This window comes from Zalophus californianus, chromosome 3 (genome assembly GCF_009762305.2).
Source record: "Zalophus californianus isolate mZalCal1 chromosome 3, mZalCal1.pri.v2, whole genome shotgun sequence".
NCBI classification, from domain to species: domain Eukaryota; kingdom Metazoa; phylum Chordata; class Mammalia; order Carnivora; family Otariidae; genus Zalophus; species Zalophus californianus.
Window position 1 is genome coordinate 182,205,095 of NC_045597.1, and position 20,321 is coordinate 182,225,415.

The window sequence follows — 20,321 nt, forward strand, 5'->3', positions numbered from 1 at the left end:
ATGGAAATTGCATGCCATCTCTTTGGGACAGTTTTTTTTTTTTTTCCTGTTTTATTTTGTTTAAAGCAGTTTTGTTTTGCTTTTCTATAATAGTTCACCGCAGCAGTTACCAAAATAGTGTGTAAAGATTCCATTTTTAACACTTGACCTTGAGATCCAAGAAGCATCAATAAATAGCCAGACACAAGAAATTAATGTCTGAAAAAGATCTCAGAGAGTTAAGGTGTTAGGGGTACAAAGGTAGAAAATAGGTATCACCGAGGATAAGAAGTACTGAGAATAAATATTTGAGCCTAAGGCAAGAAAGCCACAGATTATGGCTTTGAATGAGCAAGTGACATTCAGACAAGACATTAAGGGTGATGGTGAGTGAACAATTTGAAAGAAAATATGAAAACAGTTTAATTTTACTGAAGCCAAATTTCCATATCAAAGTATATTGTATGATTAAATATTATATATGTATATAATATGTATACATTATATATATGTAGGGCAAACATGTAAGGTAGTTAATTACTCCCACTTATAGGAGAATATTTTTAAGCAAGAAAGAAATATGATACATTCATTTCTTGTTCTGCAATGACCATACTGCATTTTCTGACATAAGTTAGCTGATAGCATTTATGTAGTAACTGCTTCATTCTACTGGTTCACTTTGGACTTTTTCCAAAGCAAGTATCAGTATTACTGACTTCAACACAGTGGAATTTAGTGGTTCATTTAACTGAAGGGTCCTAGGATTGACCTAGCTGCAGGCATAACCAGATCCAGGTCTTCCACAATGCCATAGACCTGGTGCAACCAATCTCCCTACATGGCAGTAAGAGGGATGAGGCAGGTCTGGGATCACACAGTGTCCAGGGTTTCCTCTGGCTGGACAGACTTGAGGCATTTGTCCGTCCCTACAATAGTCTTAGTGGTCACAGGGATCTAGTGGTTGATTGGCTGGGTCTGAGTGAAGAGGACTGGTCTCCACACAGGAATTTCCATTGCCAGCAGTAGGGAGAATGGATCTCTGAGAAGCACAGATAACAAAACTCCACCGAGTTCCCTACCTAAGCCCTCTATCTGTCTATCTTCACGGTGGACTTATTTCCTTTATTCATTTTTCCCTCACAAAACAAATGTGTTTGAGCACTTACAACGTGCTAGTGACTGTAGCAGGGAGCAAGAAGGCAGGATACCTGCCAGCAGGAAGCTTGAGGTGAGTGAATGTAAACAGCCCCTTGTACTTCCAAAGGCGCAATGGGTCTGAGATGAGTTTCATCTGCCAAAAATATAATTAATGATGCCTCTCAAAATCTGATATTTGGCTGAGTTGTATTACCTGTCAAAATAGAAAAAAAATGTAACATACTAACCTCTTGGCTTATTTTATGTCCAACTTTTCTTGTACATAGATTGCTTTAGCTGGAAATGATACCTAGAAGAGGCCAATGTTGAAGGAGAAAAGGGTGGAGTTCTGGAGCAGGCGTCCCTCTGGGGGGTTGATCAGCATGGGGTCTTCAGCATCTGGTCTTGTGTATCTGAAGAGAAGGCAAGAGGGAGGCAGGATCAAATACAAACTTTTTAAGTCATAATTTCAATGATTAAAGTCTGAATATTAATTTCCCTATACTCACTCATCATAAAATGCCTGACATGAAAGATTTGAATAATTAATAAATGCTGGTAGTCAGCTTGCCCACTGCCAAATTTTATTATTTCCTTTACAGCCGTAGCCTCCATTCCTCTTTCAGATTCCCCCCATTTACTTCATGGTTGAATGTGTCCCTTTCCTGATATCAAATAACTATATCTTCTTGAAGTATCAATATAAAAAATTCCAGGTGGTTCAGAAGTTTGTGAAAGTAGAAATATACTAGATTGTGCATCAGTGTTAGGGATAAAGTTTTGAGATCAGCTTCACAGAATTGTTCCAGAAAAATAAAATCCAAGCAAGAAACTCCTAGATAACCCTTCAGTTTGTATTTCAAATTCCCAGACTTTATATCTATCTATCTATTATCTCTCTCTCTCTCTCTCTCTCTCTCTCTCTCTCTCTCTCATCTATCTATCTATCATCTATGGATCTATCTATTTATCGATCTATCTAGAATCCTTATGGAATGGGATTCTATTTTTTTTCCAGTGGTTTTCAAGGAAGGCTCTGCTCTGAAATATTGGCATGTTGGCTTCAACATCACACACAGAAGCAATGCCTCTGTCACTTTGAGAGTTGACATCTCACCTTGCTAGCTTGCCCTTCTAAGGGGTTGTGTTTGTCGTCTCTGAAAGGCGACAGTTCTCAGAAGGAGACGCAAAACATTAATGCTGATGGATTTTCAAGAAGACAGCAAGACAAGTAACAATCTGTCGAATTGCATTGTCAAAGCAGTTTTGAAGTTCTTGTTTTGTGCCTTTGTCTGTCCTGATCAACGGGTGCTTTGAAAAACTGAAGCAAGTATTGAAGGATGTTAAGAGAGCATGAGGACTATGTTTGTCTAGATTATCTTGATACCTTGAGTTGAATGTAGGATTTTGTTTTGTCTTTGTATGCAGTTTCTTGAGGTAACATGGCATCTATACTAGCTTTTAAAAACACAGTCTTACCAGGCAAATGATGGTCTCATAAGCAAAATTCAGGAGGACGGGATTTAAAAGTAGGAATTTTAAAGCTAAAATCATTGAGTGCATATTTTATGTCAGACTCTGTGCCAAGAGCTTCATATGCAGTATCTCAGGTAAACTTGGTAGCAATTCATGAGGCCAGTACTACTATTTAACAGATAGGGAAGTGGTCTCAGGGATCAATAGCTACTGTTGTTTGGTTGCTGAATGATGGAACTGGGGAGGGAGCTCATCATTCAAAGACTCCAGAAAACAGATATCCAAGCCTGTGTCTCAGCCGATAATTTGTTTGGGGTAGAAGTTTACAAATATTTTATCAATTACTCTGGGAAATAACCTTCTTTGATTTAAGCAATACTTTTTGGTGTTTGTTTTATATTGGGAAATCTAATCTACAACCAGATCTTGCAACACTGTCTTCATTGTGTGAGAAAAAGCATACTTGTTTAAATTCAGGATTATGAAACTTATTTTTATTTTTATAACATGAGATGTGTCAGGCTTCATCTATCTTGAGTGTTAAAGTCTTATTGCAAAAAGATTCTGCTTTCTTCAGCCCACGTAACTTTCACTTCCAGCCAAGTATTCCTGCAGTGGAGTTGGTCCTACCTCCCCAACCACCATTTAAATGCTCAGTCTGAAACAAGAGGGTGCCCTATTTTCCCAGGCATTTATTATTTCTGGGGTCACACATTTGTTTTTAAGCTTTCTCTTCCCTCTTTGATTTCTGAGTTTCATTGGTTGTATGATTATTCCCACACGAGTCAGTTCATGCCCTCTAGAAAGCAGACACCAAGCTAGATGGGGTTAGAAGTGTGAGAGATTTAGGGGTGCCTGGGTGGGTAAGGTGGTTAAGTGTCCGACTCTTGATTTTGGTTCAGGTCATGATCTCAGGGTCCTAAGACCCAGCCCCATGTTGGGCTCCACACTGTGTATGGAACCTGTTTAAGATTCTCTCTCACCCTCTACCATTCCCCCCGCCTTGTGTGTGTGCACACAGGCTCTCTTTCTCTCTTAAAAAAAAAAAAAAAAAGCAAGAGATTTATTGAGAAGGATGCCTGGGATGATGGGGAGGGAGCAGGGCAGGCCCCAGGTCACAATGTAGCATGACATCTGCTAAAGGAAAGAGAAGTAGTGGGGTCGGAAGAGCTTCACACTGTGGAAAATTCTCTGCCAGCCCAATAGGGGAAGTCAGACACCAAGACTGTCCAGAAAGGACGCACACACTGGGCAAAAATAGCCAGGTCCCATACCAAATCATGCTCAGCTACTGGTGAGGAACCTTCTAGGGACAGAGTGACCTTGACTAAAATGCTGCCACAGATTTGAAGATTTTATAGTTGGTGGCTCTCAGCTGCCGTCCTTAGAGAAGTTACTCTTGAGGAAGATCTGAGCCACAGTGTTTCATGGCTGTCACAATTCACCCCTTTTCCTTGGCAGACGTCCTTCTCCTACAGGTCTGGGAGACAGCTGTTTCATGGCTCCCTCGGGACTCTTACTGAGGGGAACCCTATAAGGGATCAGTTAGAACAATAAACTACAGCCCTCATCACTGCAGTTCATACGGGGGCTGCAACTGATAGTCATTCTCTGTCTGCCCCCCTGCCATTTGTTCTAAATTCACCTCACTGTCACCATCAGCTAGCACCTCCCCTGTTCTCAGTGGCTTACCTGGTGGTGAGAGGAATCCCTCCCGTGAAAGGTTGGAACCCCTGGTAACCAAACCCTTCTTGGGCCATGGTTGCTGCATGGGACTGCATTTCAAAATCACAAATGGGCAAGGGAGTATCAAAAGGGGTTCCACACATTTTTCTTTCTACCCCATCATGTGGTAGCAGTCCTGCCTCCTTCTGCTTATCAAGATGAAAGAGCTGTTCCTCAATGGAGACTTGTCTTCTGGCCTGCTGGCCACTACAAAGGGAGTTCAAATTACCCAGGAGCCAGCTATGGCTTGTTGCTCAATGGAACCCTTCCTAGGTCTTCTAGAAAGAGTGTGCCCCCCTTCGGGGAATAGGATCTTTAACCAGTAGAGCCCCAAATTGCAGGAACAGGGATTATTGGTAGTTGGTAAACTGCATTCCTCATGGCATGCTCTCTCTTGAAGGGAGATCTCTGTGGCAGACAACACAGCTGATGTACCAGTATTTGTAGAGGATTTTGCATCCTCACATACTCTCATGTAACTTGCAATGCTTTCTTGTTGGAGGACAATCTATCCTTACCCCACTGACATCAGGTTTGGCCATAAGACTGGTTTTAGCCAATGGAATGTGAATGAAAAATTCATTCTGTCATGTCTGAGCAGAAGCTTTAAGAGACACTATGTGGTTCAGTGAGTCCTTTCTCTCTGCCATAAGGACATATCCGAGGATAGGCTAGATCCTAGAATGAAGAAGATCTGTAGATGAGAGTCACGGCCAATACACTGTCGACCCAATTCATGCATGCAAGAAATAAACCTTTGTTTTTGTAAAGCACTAAGAATCAGGGATTGTTGCTTACTGCAGGATAACCTAACAAGATCTGACTAATAAATTGTACCTTTTTCTATCTGTGATATTTTACTGGTAGCTAGCAAATCTCCTTTGTCCCACTTTCTGATATTTGTATTTCCTTGGCTGTTTCTAAATAACAGATGTCTGCTCATTAATGGCTCTAACTATTGTTCTTAATGTTTCTGAGAGGTCTCTGGATTGGCTACATCAGAAACATCTGGATACAGTTTTTAAAAACAGGACTCATTGGCTGCACCTATAGGTTCTGACTCAACAGATGTGATTCAGTAGTTGTCTTTAGTGTGGGTCCTGGAATTTGCATATTTTTAAAACTCCACATGTTCCTACAATAAATTCAGGAATTAGTTGTATGCTGTGTTCCACTCTCTTCAATTTGCTTTAGACTAATCATCTTCACTGGTCTCTTGAACTTAGATGTACCATAACCCCTTTATTGCTTACCCTTAACCTTGCCTTGGACAATGGCCTTTGTATCCAATTTATTTTAGTCCCATTCCTTTATCCTGCATTCACAGCCTGTTCAAATTAAACTAGCAACTCAGACCTACTATTGTTTGAAGTGTACATTAAATTTCTCTTTGGAAGAAATGTGTGTGTATCTGTGTGTGTGCGTGGATATAAATGAACAAAAGCATTCAGAGTTAGATGAAACTGTTTTATGCTGAAAAAATGTAATTTTGAAATGAAGCAGCACGGCTAATTATCTGTCTGGAAAAAGGCGCAGGCTCTATTTAGGTCAAAAGTAACAGAGAATTTGCTGATACAATTATTCCTAGTAACGGTCTCATAAATGCCTATGTGCATTAACACATGCATAAATCCCCTCATGTGGCTATGTTACTCGGAATGAGATGACTGTCTAAATAAATCCTTAAAGCACTCTTTGTTCAGTGATATGACAACAGAAATAAGGAAAAGATGAGGATGCAAAATGATTGAAGGCCAAGTTAAATGAAATCAAATATCTATGAGAAAGATGAAGGTTATAATCACCAAAAATCAAAGAGAAAACTCCCCAGTCCACCAAACCCATCCCCCTCCTCCACCACTCCTATTCTGTCTTAAATTCTTAATGATTTTTCCTAAGCCATTCCATCTGAGTGAGCTTCATTTATTTTTTTGATGGATGCTCTTGAAGAAAGCACAGAAAATAAAATATGTGGAAGCACTGTCCATGCTTAGGATGCTCGCTACTCTGATGTGGAAAGCTCCACCCAGCCAACCCTTTGATTTCATTCATGCTTCTGGATATCCATTGCTCAGGTTAGTGTACCCAGCTTCCAGTCATCATTATTTCATTTTGCAAAGATGGTATATCCAGTGTCTGAATATGCACTCAAAATATTCAGAAAAAAAGAAATAAATATAAAAAAATATTTTTGACGGAGTGGCAAGTCGTCTAAATTTAATGCCAGAATCAGTCTAAGGTTCTTGTTGAATCTTTTCTGGCTCTATCACCTTGGTCATATAATTATGCTAAGTCCTCAATTGAAGAGGGAAAGAAAAAAAACTCATTTTCCATTATTTTTCCTGCTGGAATGTAAAATTTGTGACAAACATGATAATGCTATGAAAGATACAATATAGAGAATTACAAAACCTTAGCATGAATTTCAACATGTTACAAGGGCAGAGCCAGCCAAAATTAAGGTTAAAAAACAGTTTAAATAAACTTATGTCTGGAAAGGTAGATTCAATAGGCTTCCAAAATTCATATACTCAAGGCTACTTTTTTATCATTCATATCTGTCTAAGAAAATCAGTGGAATATTTCCAACAATGTTTCTTTTTGTTTCCTCTATTGATGAATGAACATAAATGGGGAAAACTCTAGAAAAAAAATCTCTCTTTTAAAAATTCTCATTGACATTCATGTCCTTTTTCTTCATAAAAAGGTCATCATTACTTAATAACATGGAAAAAGGCCCAAGAGTTATTTCCTTTATGATTTGCTGAGCTTCAAACTGAGATTTCTTATATTTTAAAACTTTTGTCCAAACTTTCCTACCTAAAACTTAAGAACCTCGTATTTAAAAACTTTGCATACCCTATTTATGAGATATTTAGAACTATCCCAGTATTACATGATATTTTAACTACACCTCTTTATTTATTATTATACTACTTCATTCTGTGAAATTAGCTTATTAGTAGAACTAAGTTTCTAGTATAACTGAAGGTTTCTGGAGAACCAACCAGAGGTTGGCAATTCCTCCCTCCCTCCCTCCCTCCCTCTCTTCCTCCCTCCCTCCCTTCCTTCCTTCCTCCCCTCCTCTCTTCCTCCCTTCCCCTCCTCCTGCTTTCCTGTCTCCTTTTCGCCTCTCTCCCCCCCCATTTGGTAATGGCACCCCTTTTACTTTTTTTTTTTTTTTTGCTTTGTTTTCCCCACTATATTAACCAGGTGACATTAGGGATGATTTTGATGAAGTGGAGAAGAGTCTCAGGTGCTGTCCACTTGCTCTCAATAATGTGTCAAAAGACAGTCTGTGAGTCATTGTCAGGGACCTCTTGTTTGCTTTTAAAGCCCCTGACAAGATTTCCCTTAAAGAAAAGCAACTGAAGATGAAATATGCTATTGCAGTATTTTCTTTTCCTTTAGAACACTATTTTGAGAGTATCTGGATGCCAGGATACTAGGATGGCTGGAAACAAGTGTTAGGATTTCTCATTATAATCAGGTTATATCTGCTTTCCCGTCATACTTAATGCAAAAGCACAGAAGGTTCTCGTGCCAATGCAAATATTTCTTCACCAGCCTAGAGTTAAAATGTGAACTCTCCTCTAGGACAGAGACGATCGCGTCCGTGTGACCTTGAGGGGGGCCGGCTCACTTCACCTTCACGGACTTGGCTCTGTTTTGTTTTACAGCATAGGTGGCGAAGTGGGGCGGGGCCACGAAGGAAGTTACGCGGGCAAACATTTCCGCATGGGATTCATGACGATGCCTGCTCCTCAGGACAGACTTCCCCATCCTTGCTCCAGCGGCTTTTCCGTGAGGTCCCAGTCCCTGCACTCGGTCGGGGGCACAGACGACGACAGCAGCTGTGGCTCCCGCCGGCAGCCGCCGCCCAAGCCCAAGCGGGACCCCAGCACCAAGCTGAGCACATCGTCGGAGACTGTCAACAGCGCGGTGCCGAGCAAGAGCGGGAAGGCCCCCGAGCGGCCCGAAGGTAACACGCGTGCCCGCTCCCCGGGAGAGAGGCCTCAGACATGTTGGGTCAGCATGCTCCTGAGCATCTGCCCTGGCCCGCCACCCCCCCCTCCCCATGGGCCTCACAATCCTGCCTCCTTCTCCCTGAAGTCCTAGGCAGGAGCAGTGGAGACGAGGAGAACTTTTATTAAGGTGTCGACAAACGGCACCCAGAAAGACGTATTTATATTATCAGAAAGGGAAGGCAGCGTGTGTATTTTCTTACCCCCTTCAAATCATTAAGAAGTTGTTTGCCTAAAAAAAAAAAAAAAAAAAAAAATCTAAAATGTATATTGTCTTGCTTGGATTAGTATCACTTACATGATTCTAGAAGCATGATGTGATTCTTAGGGGAACATGGTAAGGCAGAAAAACATACAGAAGGCAAATTGTAATCATTCTTAGAAACAATGATTTTGTACATTGTGGTGGAGTTCCTTCTGGTGAATATGAACACACATGCTGTGTATATATTTCAATGTCTCCTTCAGTCCCTATCTCTAAATTCTACCCTGTACCTCAGTTTTTCCTCAGCTATGAAATGTACAAATCCCTCTCCACCTCCTTGCTGGCCTGTGAGTGTGAATTAGGTCAGGTTAACCGTAGATCTCACCAGCTCTTCAGTCTTCCTTGAATAAGGAAGTTTCAGCTTTCCTGAGTTTCTCCTGAGAGTCCCTTGGAGGAAGAGCTGTCTCAAATGTGCTTTGATAGAAGCCCATGCAGATTTTGTGGATTAGTTGTGGAAAGTGCTTCGAGGTTGTTCGTGCTACCGGTTCCGGTGGCCACCTTGAGAAAATGGCTCTGCCAGGTCCCTTAGTTTTTCTCTCACGCTGTCTGCCCCTGACATTCTCCACAGCAGGCTTCCCCGAGCCCCCAGCATACCAAGTGTCATGGTGGTTTGCAGCTGGAAGTGGAAGCCAAGGTGGTCCTTTCCTCAACTGGGAAGGTATCTTTGTCATGTGGGTTTCCCAGTCCTTCATAAAAGTTCCCTCATCTTCTGGTCTAATCTTTCCACAGAAGCTCAAGCCTGGTCCATGACATGGGGTACCCATGAGGCATGTCACATCCCTTCCATCAATCTCATTTCTCCTTTCCTCCGTATTGGTGCCTCAGTGCCTATTTAGACAAAAACGAAAGCTTCAGTACACAACAAAGAATACAAATACATGCCGGGAGGTGGAGCTAATCCATGCATTCTACATGGAAAATCTCCGCTGAGGCTCAGTTTTTCCTACTATACATACATGCAAAAACATGACCATGTGCATATGTATGTGAGTACATATGTGAATATCATGTATGTGTATGCATATTTACAAAATTGAAATCATAATGCATACAGTTTTGTGTTTTATTTTTCACTTATTTTTTTGTGACTCTTTTCCATGGCATTCAATTTAAGAAACACCATTTTTATTTTTTTATTTTTTTTTAAAGATTTTTTTTTAATTTATTTATTCATGAGAGACAGAGAGAGAGAGAGAGAGAGAGGCAGAGGGAGAAGCAGGCTTCCCGCTGAGCAGGGAGCCCGATGTGGGACTCGATCCCAGGACCCTGGGATCATGACCCGAGCTGAAGGCAGACGCTTAACCATCTGAGCCACCCAGGCGCCCGAAACACCATTTTTAAGAAGAGAAGTGTACATCATAGCACTTTATTCAATCATTTTTCTCCTTGGAGAATACTTAGGTTGGTCCGGTTTTGCTATAATGAATGAAACTGACATGAACGTGCATGCATGCATGCACATGCGCTTGTCTGTGTGTCTGTTTGTGCAACTCTCTTTATTGTCCCTCTGCTGCCTTAAGAGTAGATTAGAAGACCCCTTTCTCTCCTGATTCAAAGTCATCAGCATGTCCTTCAACTTGGAACACATTGATGCTTATAGAAACAAATGAGTGTTTCCTTTACTTGTTAATACACTAAAGGGGCCTAGAGATCTGCTTTTGTAAATTTTAAATGTTGTTCTTAGGTTTCCCCTGATGTTGTTACACAGTGCCTTTCATTTCTCTTTATTTTCTCTGGTATTATTTCTAGAAGTCCCCCTCTCTATCTTTCTTGCCAAAAAACTAGATAGCCAATGATATTAGATGGTTTACAAAAGAAGTTTATTGATGTAGAACACTGGTCTCTGAAAGATGCGGGTCTGAATGTAATATAGAAATATTGAAGAATCAAGGGGAAATAAAAGGACCTCCCAAAGGGGAGGGGAAAGATGAAACAGAGGAGGAAAGTAGCCAGGAAGGAGTGTGTTATCAAGCACTGCAGTACTGCTGGAAACTTCTGGAACCAGGATAAAATACCTCCAGAATAGCCTCTCTCAAGAGAGGGGGACCTGGGGTCTTCAAAGTGAACACATGCAGAAATACAGGATGGTTGTCCCACAGAAGAAACATTTGAGTGGTGATTCAGTTGTCTTAAAAGTAGAACTGATTACCATTCATTTGAGATGCCTTAGCTGCCTAATTCCTGACGGAGAGCAGCTCTTCTTTCAGATCCCCTCACCACCTAAAGATCTAGGGTTTCAAATAGCTACTTATCAAACAGAAGACAGTAGCTCTATTATCTTTATTTCTTCTGAGGACAGGAGAGGAGACAGTGACTAAATCAGAGCAGCACAAAGACTTAAGTGAGACGTGGAAAACTACTTGATCGGCATGAGACTTATTAAACATGAGGTCCAAGTTCAACATCTCTCCTCAAAAGGAGCTCTAAGTATGGACTGAGATGCCTTCAGCTGTAGTACATGTTTGAGGACAGTCAGTGGACCAGATGGGCTACTAAGATCCTGGGCAGGAAAGGTCAACTTTTACAGAAGAGGGATTCTCGATGCAAATTTCGCCTCTTCAGAACACTTAATAAAAAGGCAATAGCAAAATTGGATACCTTCAGATCTCCTCTACCAAGTTATGACTTGAATAACAAGAGAGAATCAGGGCTCAGTTCTGAGATGGAGAAAAAAATCTTGAGTCCAAATGCATGCCTGCATATGTGTACCCTCAAAGCCAAAAGCATATAAATATGTAGATTGTTCTTTTATGAATTCTCAGTTCTTTATAACTGGGAGTTAACTGGAGTTCATTACAGAGCATATGTTTTCTTTACAATTTTCCTAGCTATCAAAATTATAACAAAGATGAAAAGTGACTTCTATGAATCTTAGTCTGTCTTTTTACATTAAATGTCAGCAAAATCAAAATATTGATTCAGTGGCATTAGAGTGATTTCCATGGTAACCGGCTTCTATTTAAGTAGGGGATTATGACTTCCCTGTGGATGAAAGTAAAAAAGAACCGGACTTGTAGCAAAACAGCTTTTCAGTGTAGGAAAAAAATAGCTCAATGATGAACACACAAAAGATTACATACCAAGAAAGTACAATTTAGTTTTTAAAAATTATAATTCTATCACCCTAAACATATACATTTATGACTCTATTTTAGGGTCTTCTACAATAGTAACACCTTTAAAAATTATACAGTAGAGAAGATACTGGCAACAAGTATGCAATAAGTATTTTAATTGCTTTTTTTTTTTGCTTCAGTGTGGTACCTACTTAGTTTGAGGAAAGATTAGGTTACATAAACGGAGTTACCTAGAAAGGATGAGAAGTCCTATCAGATGTGCCTCATGTATGACCCAGAGGATATAGGAGCTGTGCAAGCTTGCATTCTCCACCCTCACGGCTCAAGTAGACGAGAATCCTATTCCTCAATAGCGTCATCATTCGAGACACTGTGTGGTACGGGCAGAGACTGTACTTAGAACCAACAGGCACTTGACTTTGGACAAGTGATCCAATAAGGCTGTTTCATTACCTTTAAATGAGTATAAAGAACTGAAAATTGATGATGCCCTGCCTCCCTCACAGCCTTATGACAACCCAGTGGGATGGTGCATGGTAGAAAGAAATTGCTATGCAATTGTAAGTTAATACTTCTTTTAAAGTTGTACTTACTGCCTCTTCATAGGCTTGAATAACACAGAATTTGAGTTTGCTGCAACACATATATTTAAAACAAATAGGAGAGGAAAAATAGCCTCTCCTTGACACACACACACACACACACACACACACACACACACACTATACATGTTAGGCTTAAAATTTTTTACACAACAGAGTGAATAAACAGGGAAGTAGTCTCCAGGTGTAATAATCTTTTCATGATATTATGACAGTAGTATAATATTTAGTATAATGAGGAAAATATATTTCTCTAAACATCCAGTACTTCTACACTTTAGGTCTTTTAAAAAAACAAAACTAAGTATTATTTTTAAATTGAGGTATAATTGACATGTAACATAGTAGTTTCAGGTATACAACATGATGATTCAATATTTGTATATATTGCAAAAGGACCAACACAATAAGTCTAGTTAACATCTGCCACCACACAGTTACATTTTTTTTCTTGTATTGAGAACTTTTGGGATCTATTCCCTTAGCATCTTTCAAGTATACAATATAATATTTTAACTAAAGTCACCATCCCATACATTGAATCCCAAGACTTGTTTACTTTATAGCTGGAAGTTTGTATCTTTTGACCCCTTTCACCCATTACCCCTATCCCCAAAAACTAAGCGTGCTTACCTTCCATTTGTTATGAGTCCTTCTTTTGGGTCATTTAAAAAAATATTTTATTTATTTATTTGAGAGGGAGAGAGGATGAAGGTGGGGGGGAGGGGTAGAAGGAGAGGGAGAAGCAGACTCCCCACTGAGCAGGGACCCTGACATGGGGCTCGATCCCAGGACCCTGAGATCAGGACCTGAGCCAAAGGCAGACGCTTAACGACTGAGCCACCCAGGCGCCCCTCTTTTGGGACATTTTTAATACTTTATTTATGCTATTATTTCATGATTATCTCTTTACAAAACAATGAGAAAATATTTTTGAATTGGGATAGGTTTCCTGGTTTCTGATTTTCCCTGCTAGCTATGTTTAGTGGAGTCATATTTGTCAATCAGAAATTGGGGTACCTGCAAAAAGGTTTGGAATCATGACTGTCCTTAAAAACTTGAAATGTGTAGTTAAGCCAGAACCAAAGGCTAAATTCATCATAAGGTCACTGCCTTAAAAACAGAAACCAACAAAAAACAAATTCCTTTTCCAGGTTACCACAAAAAGAAAGTTACACCCTCTAACAATGCTGTTCTCCATGCCTCCATTTATTCAGCCTATACTGTGAGCACTACCTGTTATACTGGGGATCCAGTGGCAAACGGAACAAGGGGTCCTTTCTTTCATGTTGCTTATAACCAATTTTGTTTCCAACTTTGCAACTCAGCCTTCCTCTATCACATCACAGAGCAAGCACTGACTGAAAGAAATCCTTTCTAGAAACCAGAAAATCTGGCATGACAACCATGGGGAATTTCTCCATGTAATTAGTTGTTTAGCTCTGGAAGTAGCAGTTTAACACATTTTAATAAAGTGTTTGTTCCTACAAAGAATGTTTGCTGTTCTTTCATTTTTCAGGGCTGACAATCGAAAGGTGCCCAAATCGGATTTTCTACCCATAAAGCTTCAAAAGCAACCCCAGGGCATTTAAAGAGAGAGGAGGAAAAGATGGAGTGTGCTTATGTTGGGGAACTTTCAGGTTTCAGAATTCTGGTTTAGGAACCTAAATCAGCATCACTCAGGGCCAGCCATATACTTGCTTTTGCTTCCTCAGTTACTAGCCCAGATCTCAGACATTCAAAAATTTTAAGACTATTCCTTTTACAACTCAGCCATTTTAAGGTGGCTCCGTGGCACAATGGATAGCGCATTGAACTTCTACAACTCAGCCATTTTAGAGAAATATGGGTGTTAGAGGCAAACATACATGGGTTTCACATTAGTGCTGACAGCATTTAACACTGTCTCAGCCTCCCTCTCCTCACCTATAAAATGGGAATAACAATACTGATCTCATATAGTAGGTAGAATGCCATCCAAGAGGGTATCTGAGAGTCCCTCCTTCCTGGTATACTCACCCCACGTATTCCCTGGAACTAACATAACATTGGTAGCTTGAAGATGGAGGCGGCCATGTGGCAAGGCATATGGGTGGCCTCCAAGAATTGAAAGTAGTCTCCCGCTAAAAGCCAGCAAGGAAACAGGGACCTCAGTTCTATAACTGCAAAGAACTGAATTCTGCCAATGACAAAAATGAGCTTGGAAGTGGATTTGTCCCCAGAATCTGCAGACAAGGACACAGTCTGGCTGCCATGTTGATTTCAGCTTGTGGGAGTCTAAGACCCAGAAGACTGGGTTCTGGCTGTGCCCAGACTTCTGATCTGTAGAACTGTGAGCTAAGACAAGGGTATTGTTCCTTCAGCCGCTGTGGTTGTGATAACTTGTTATGTGGCAATGGAACAGTAATCCATCTTACTGAGTTGTTAGGCAGAAAACATGAGGTGGGACAGAGGAGAGCTGCCCTTCCTTTCCTCACTGGGCTGTTTTGTCAGACGGGAGTGGAGGGCAGTTCAGATAGTGTCAGTGGCTTTCCAAACTTCCCAGGCCAGACCTTGAAAATAAATGAGATGAAGAAACCTCAGAAAACACTGACATATTAGGGCTCTTGAATATCTGCTTAGCTTTTTGTAGATTTGTTCAGGTCTTTTCCTGAGAGGGTCCTTTCTTCTCACCAACAGTTTTTGTTCTTTCAAAAGGCTCAGCAGTGGCTTTTTGCGTGGCTTTTTTGAATGACTCGTTTCAACGGCTGCAGCTTGCCTGCTCAGGACCTTTTCCACATAACAAGTGGCACTTGTACCTCACAGCATGTGCCCACCAAGTGCTCCAAGCCCCGTGTAGCACGGCACTGGTAAAACACAAAGAAAGGGGGAAAATGAGCTCAGGAAATCGTCTTAGTTCCCACATTGGCTCATGTCCTGGTGTGTATTCTCATTTGTTTTCTGGGATGCGATGTGGGAGATGATCATCGGAGTCCCACATTCCTGGATTCCTCTCTCCAGGTTGACAGAATCAGACGCTGCTAGGCTTCCGAGTGGAAAAGCCATCTGTCAAACCAGGCGCTGCTCAGACGGACACAGGGTTGTCCATCCACAGCATGTGTGATCTTTCTCCAAGTGTGCCCTGAGGCCCGTGAATGAAACAGTTTGCAAATCAGTCATCACACAACACATCTCTCTCTCAGTCCTTGCCGTGTTTGTTGATTTTGGTCCAACGAACTACCTTGCCTCTAATGGTCTCACCCAACATCCTTCTATGAAGAGTCTGGATTTGGCCTCAATTGTCTCACTGTCTTAGATTCGTAAGAGGACTTTTGTCCGTGTTGTTGGCACAGACTGATTTTTCCCTAAGAGACCCATGAGCCCAGAGTTCCTGAGTGTGGTGATAGGGCATTCACTTTGAGGGTGTTGGCTTGCTGTGCAACAAATTGACATAAACTTAGCGGCTGAAAATAATATACCTTTATTATCTTACAGTTTCTGCAAGTCAGGAGTCTCCTCGGGGTCTCCCAAGGCTGCAATCCAGCGGCCAGCTGGGGCTGAGGTCTCATATAAGCCTCAGGGTCCTTTCCATGCTCATATGGTTGTGGACAGAATTGATTTTCTTGGGGTTGTAGAACACAAGATAGCTTATTTCTTCAAGGACAGCGAGAGAGAGAGAGAGAGAGAGAGAGAGAGACTCTCTCACTTTTATTTTCTCCCTTCCAGAAAGGCCTGTATCTTCTTTTATATAGCTCTCCAGGGGCACCTGGGTGGCTCAGGTCATGATCCCGAGGTCCTAGGATTGAGCCCTGCGTCAGGCTCCCAGCTCATCGGGGAGTCTGTTTGCCCACCCCGCTCCTGCTCTCTATCTCTCTCTCTCTCATATAAATAAATAACAATCTTTTAAAATAAATAAAAATAAATAAATAGCTCATCCAGGGTAATCTCCCTTTGGATGAAATGCGTCCACTGATTAGGAATCTTAATTACAATTAAAAATCCCTTCGCCTTTTTCCACATACTGCAACTTAATCACGAGAGTAAAAAACCGTCATATTCACAGTCCTGCTTGCGCTCAAGGAGAGAGAATTATACAGGACGTAAGTCACAGAGTGCAGGGCTCTTTGGACCTAGAATTCTCCCTACTCAGAATGATACAAAGGAGACTATGTATACATAGCTTTTTTAGAAACCATCCAAATACCTGGTTGAACACTTCAAAAGTCTATTTGTGGAAAGTTAATTAGCAATGTGAGAAACAAACCATAATTCACTAGAATAATACAAATATAAAATAATCAAAGTAATTGGTAAATAAATAGGGCACAATAAAACTCCCTTCTTCATTTCTCTCTTTGTCCTTCCTTTTTTCCTATATAATGGAAGCCACCCTGCTGCAAAATGTCTGGATTGTTTTACTTAGTTGAAAGTGGGAAAATTGCATTTCTTTTGACTTTAGCCTTATGTGGAAGACATGAAAAATGTCCCATAACCCCCATCCTAAAGGACTCCTAGCAAATAAAGATCCAAGACACCAAAATAGTGCAAATATTAAAAATTGTGGTGTGTATAAATGTCAGTATATTTGATCTTCACTGTTGATTTTCCTGGTTGCTGAACTCTCTTGTTGACTCACTGGGATAGCTTGACCCAGCCCAGTCACTGTCCCTAAAACACCTCATGGATGTGGACTACATAGTACACAATATCCTTGATATGGCAATGGTGCTCCCCAGCATTTTCAACTGTGGATTTCCTCAGAACCCCAGGACTGTAGGGATTAGTGGTGGTAATTTATGCTGTGTACCTTCCTGTCTTCTGCCTGCCCGTCGAATAGCATTTTGATGGCAAATAAACATGAGACTGCATGTTCCCAAGTTACACAACTTCTGAATTAAAACAACTGCATCGATTTCCAGTTATGGGTACATGGACATCCAAAAACATGTGTCCTCAAAGGAGGTGGAGAGAACTAAATATAACCCTCACTGCAACTTTCTCCACGGTCTGTTTTTGTCTCTTCTCAAGCTTGGATAAGTATTTATCTCTTCTTTGCAATCATACCAAAGCATGAAGTGTAATGTAGTAAAGTTATTAAATTACTAATTACTAAGATTTTGTAAGAAAAATGGAAGAAAGAAGTTGATAGCCTGCCTTCCTTAAATAACCTCTACCTCTTTTATTTCCTCCCTTCTCTGCAAAGCACTCATTTCTCTATTTCTTTAGCCTTCAGCCTTGCCCCTGCGTCCTGAAGATAACTGAGAGCACCATCAGTTCAGAGTCTCCTCGCACTTATTTAAGCATGTTCCCTGTGCGTTAGCTCGGCTCCATCCCAATCTTTCAAACCCCAGGCAGTGTCTCTCTGAGAGTATTTCTGATAATAACACATCCTTCCATTTGATTACATAAAGCATTTGATACTTTGCCAAACAGTATATATATATTTTGAGAAAGTGGCATGATCTCCTTTATATCTATATTTTCCATCTCATAGATAAAACAATAATGGGAAGGAATCTTTAGTCCAGTAGTGGGCGGACTTCCTCCAAAGCATGTTGGATATGGGATAAACTCATTTCAGACTAATCAACCTTGACTACTAATCTAACCTATTTCTGACCTTGACCCAATGGCCTCCTCAAGCCACCATCTTACATGTCTCCTTGTTCATCTGGCTTCTAAAAGGCTTTCTGCATGTGCTTGCTCTACTGAGCCAACTCTCATTTGTTTGAGATGTGTAACTTACTATCCGGCTCCACACTTACCATGACACTGAATCCGGTCTTAGTTGCCATCTCAGTGGCTTCCTTCTGTGCCTATCCTTTGTTACTTCTCTTAGGCATTTTAGATTATTTTTAACTCCCATTTTGGTAACCTGCCTGCTCTTTTGTTGTCTATGCACCACTCTCTACTGGTTTTCTTCTTGACCACTGCTCTCTAAATTTCCTTTGATATCTCTTGTTCTGCCTGATTCTTAAATGTGAATGTCTTTAGATTCTGCCCTTGGCTGTTATCTTCTACTCTGATAGTTGTTGAATAAATAAGTGATGAATCCACATACTCTCCAAATATCTGATTGAATCTCTGGACCCATGTCTATCTGTAGATATCACAGAGTCCTCAAACTCATCATGTCCACACTGAACCAGCCATTTTCTCCATGTTTCCTCTCTTGATACCAAGGTTAGAATGTAAGAGCCTTATCAGAGTGCTTTCCTTACCTTACCCCTGACATCTTATCCATCAAGTGTAGCCAGTTCTGTTCCTCAGACCTCCCATGTTTGCCCTTCTCCATCATTTACGCTTTTACTCTCCCATCTCAGATCATCATCATTCCTCGCCTGAACAATTGTTCAGGCACCTGACTTCTCTCCTTTCCTGCAGTCTCATCTTCTCAAATCCACCCTCCTTACTACCTCCAGGGAGGATTTCCTCACTAGCACATTCAGTCATATCATTACCCAGCTCATGATTTCACTGGTTCATTTATTATCCATTTCATCATTTACTTGATAAAAGCACAACACATGAGCATGACCTTCATCATCTCGCTCCTGCCAACCTGTAGAGGCACATCTCCCACCATTCATGCCCCTTGTAGTGGTCCTGAAGTATATAATTTTCTCCGAACAAGCCCAGCTTGTTCTTGATTCTGGACCCTTCTGTGCATGTGGAATTCCTTCTGTCTAGAATGTCTTTTCCAAATTAGCCTCCACAGCAAGTTTCCAGTCATCCTTCAAGGTCCCAGGACAACCGCTACCCATGCCATCTACCCATCAGTCCCAGCTTGGTTTACAGAGTGGTCACTATTCCAAATGATTTAAATAATAGGATTGTTTTAGGTCTGTCAAACCTTATATTTCCTCCATTGTTTTACATCTCTGAATCTTGATAGGTCACAAAATAATTATGGGTGGTGACAAAGAATACTGTTGACACGGGGCACCTGGGTGGATCAGTTGTTAAGCATCTGCCTTCAGGCCAGGTCATGATGCCGGAGTCCTGGGATCGAGCCCCGCATTGGACTCCCCGTTCAGTGGGAGGCATGCTTCTCCCTCTCCCACTCCCCCTGCTTATGTTCCTGCTCTTGCTATCTCTCCCTCTGTCAAATGAAAAAAAAAAAAATCAGTGTTTCTCAAAAAAAAAAAAAAGAATACTGTTGACAGGCTGTAATGTGTTATTGGCACTATATAACTTTTAAGTTTATCCTCACCTTATAAGTCAAAGAAGGCTCAGCGTTTGCCATTCAGATAAGGTATAAAAAACAAGTTTCTCAATTGAGATGCTCTTAATAGGGACCTGAGATTTCTTCCCCTTCAATGACTTTTGGAAGTTAGCTTTAACCTTCCCTGTTCACATGTATTTCGGGGTTTCCCTCCACTATTTCTGTCATAGTCTTAAAGGCCAGGGATATCCTCCAGACTAGCTCTGTTTTTCCATTATAAAGGCATCCAGTTTCTGAGCAGTTTCTCACTCTACCTTCAAGAAGAGTGTGTAAAGCCATTTTTTAAGGCAGAGTGACTGCAAGTGTGCATAAATCTTACCTTTAATTGACCTCGACGAAGCATCCACTTACTGCAGAAAGAGTGCTTTGATTTTATGGCCCTCTGTCTGTACTGAGAGTTCCTATAATATGTATTGCTTTCTGTGATTTTTCTTGATAAGTGGGAGGGCAGTGATTTAAGACAAGCTTTTTAAATTTCTTTTTTTGCTATTAATATGTATTAAATTAAGCTGATTATATGGAGCAGAACATGGGAACACATCACCCTTTGGAACCTCTGCTTTCTGACAACTTCATCTAATGAGAACAGCTGAAAACTAAGAAGAGTAAAAAAAAAAAAAGAGCTTAGTGGAACTAAACTCCTTTTTTTAACACTGAGGCTTGTGAATTTTACAGAATGTCAATTGCAGGTTTATTTGTTTGTTTTTAACTTAGTATACATTTGTTTTCAGGTCTTGTTTTCACATCCTTGTAGCATATTAGAAACAATGAATTATCATGGGAAGAAGAACAGCAAGGACTGTTTTACCTGATACTGGAGGAGAGAAA

General features: G+C 40.8%; 1 protein-coding gene across 2 annotated transcripts in view; it reads left to right on the top strand.

Moving 5' to 3' along the window:
* The window catches only part of NYAP2 (neuronal tyrosine-phosphorylated phosphoinositide-3-kinase adaptor 2), a 255,038-nt gene that overhangs the window by 101,867 nt on the left and 132,850 nt on the right, over window positions 1–20,321 (top strand). For both annotated transcript variants that reach the window (XM_027587960.2, XM_027587959.2), the window contains one exon: window positions 8,001–8,302. In XM_027587960.2, coding sequence (XP_027443761.1) covers window positions 8,001–8,302 — 302 coding nt within the window. The remainder of the gene's footprint in view (window positions 1–8,000; window positions 8,303–20,321) is intronic.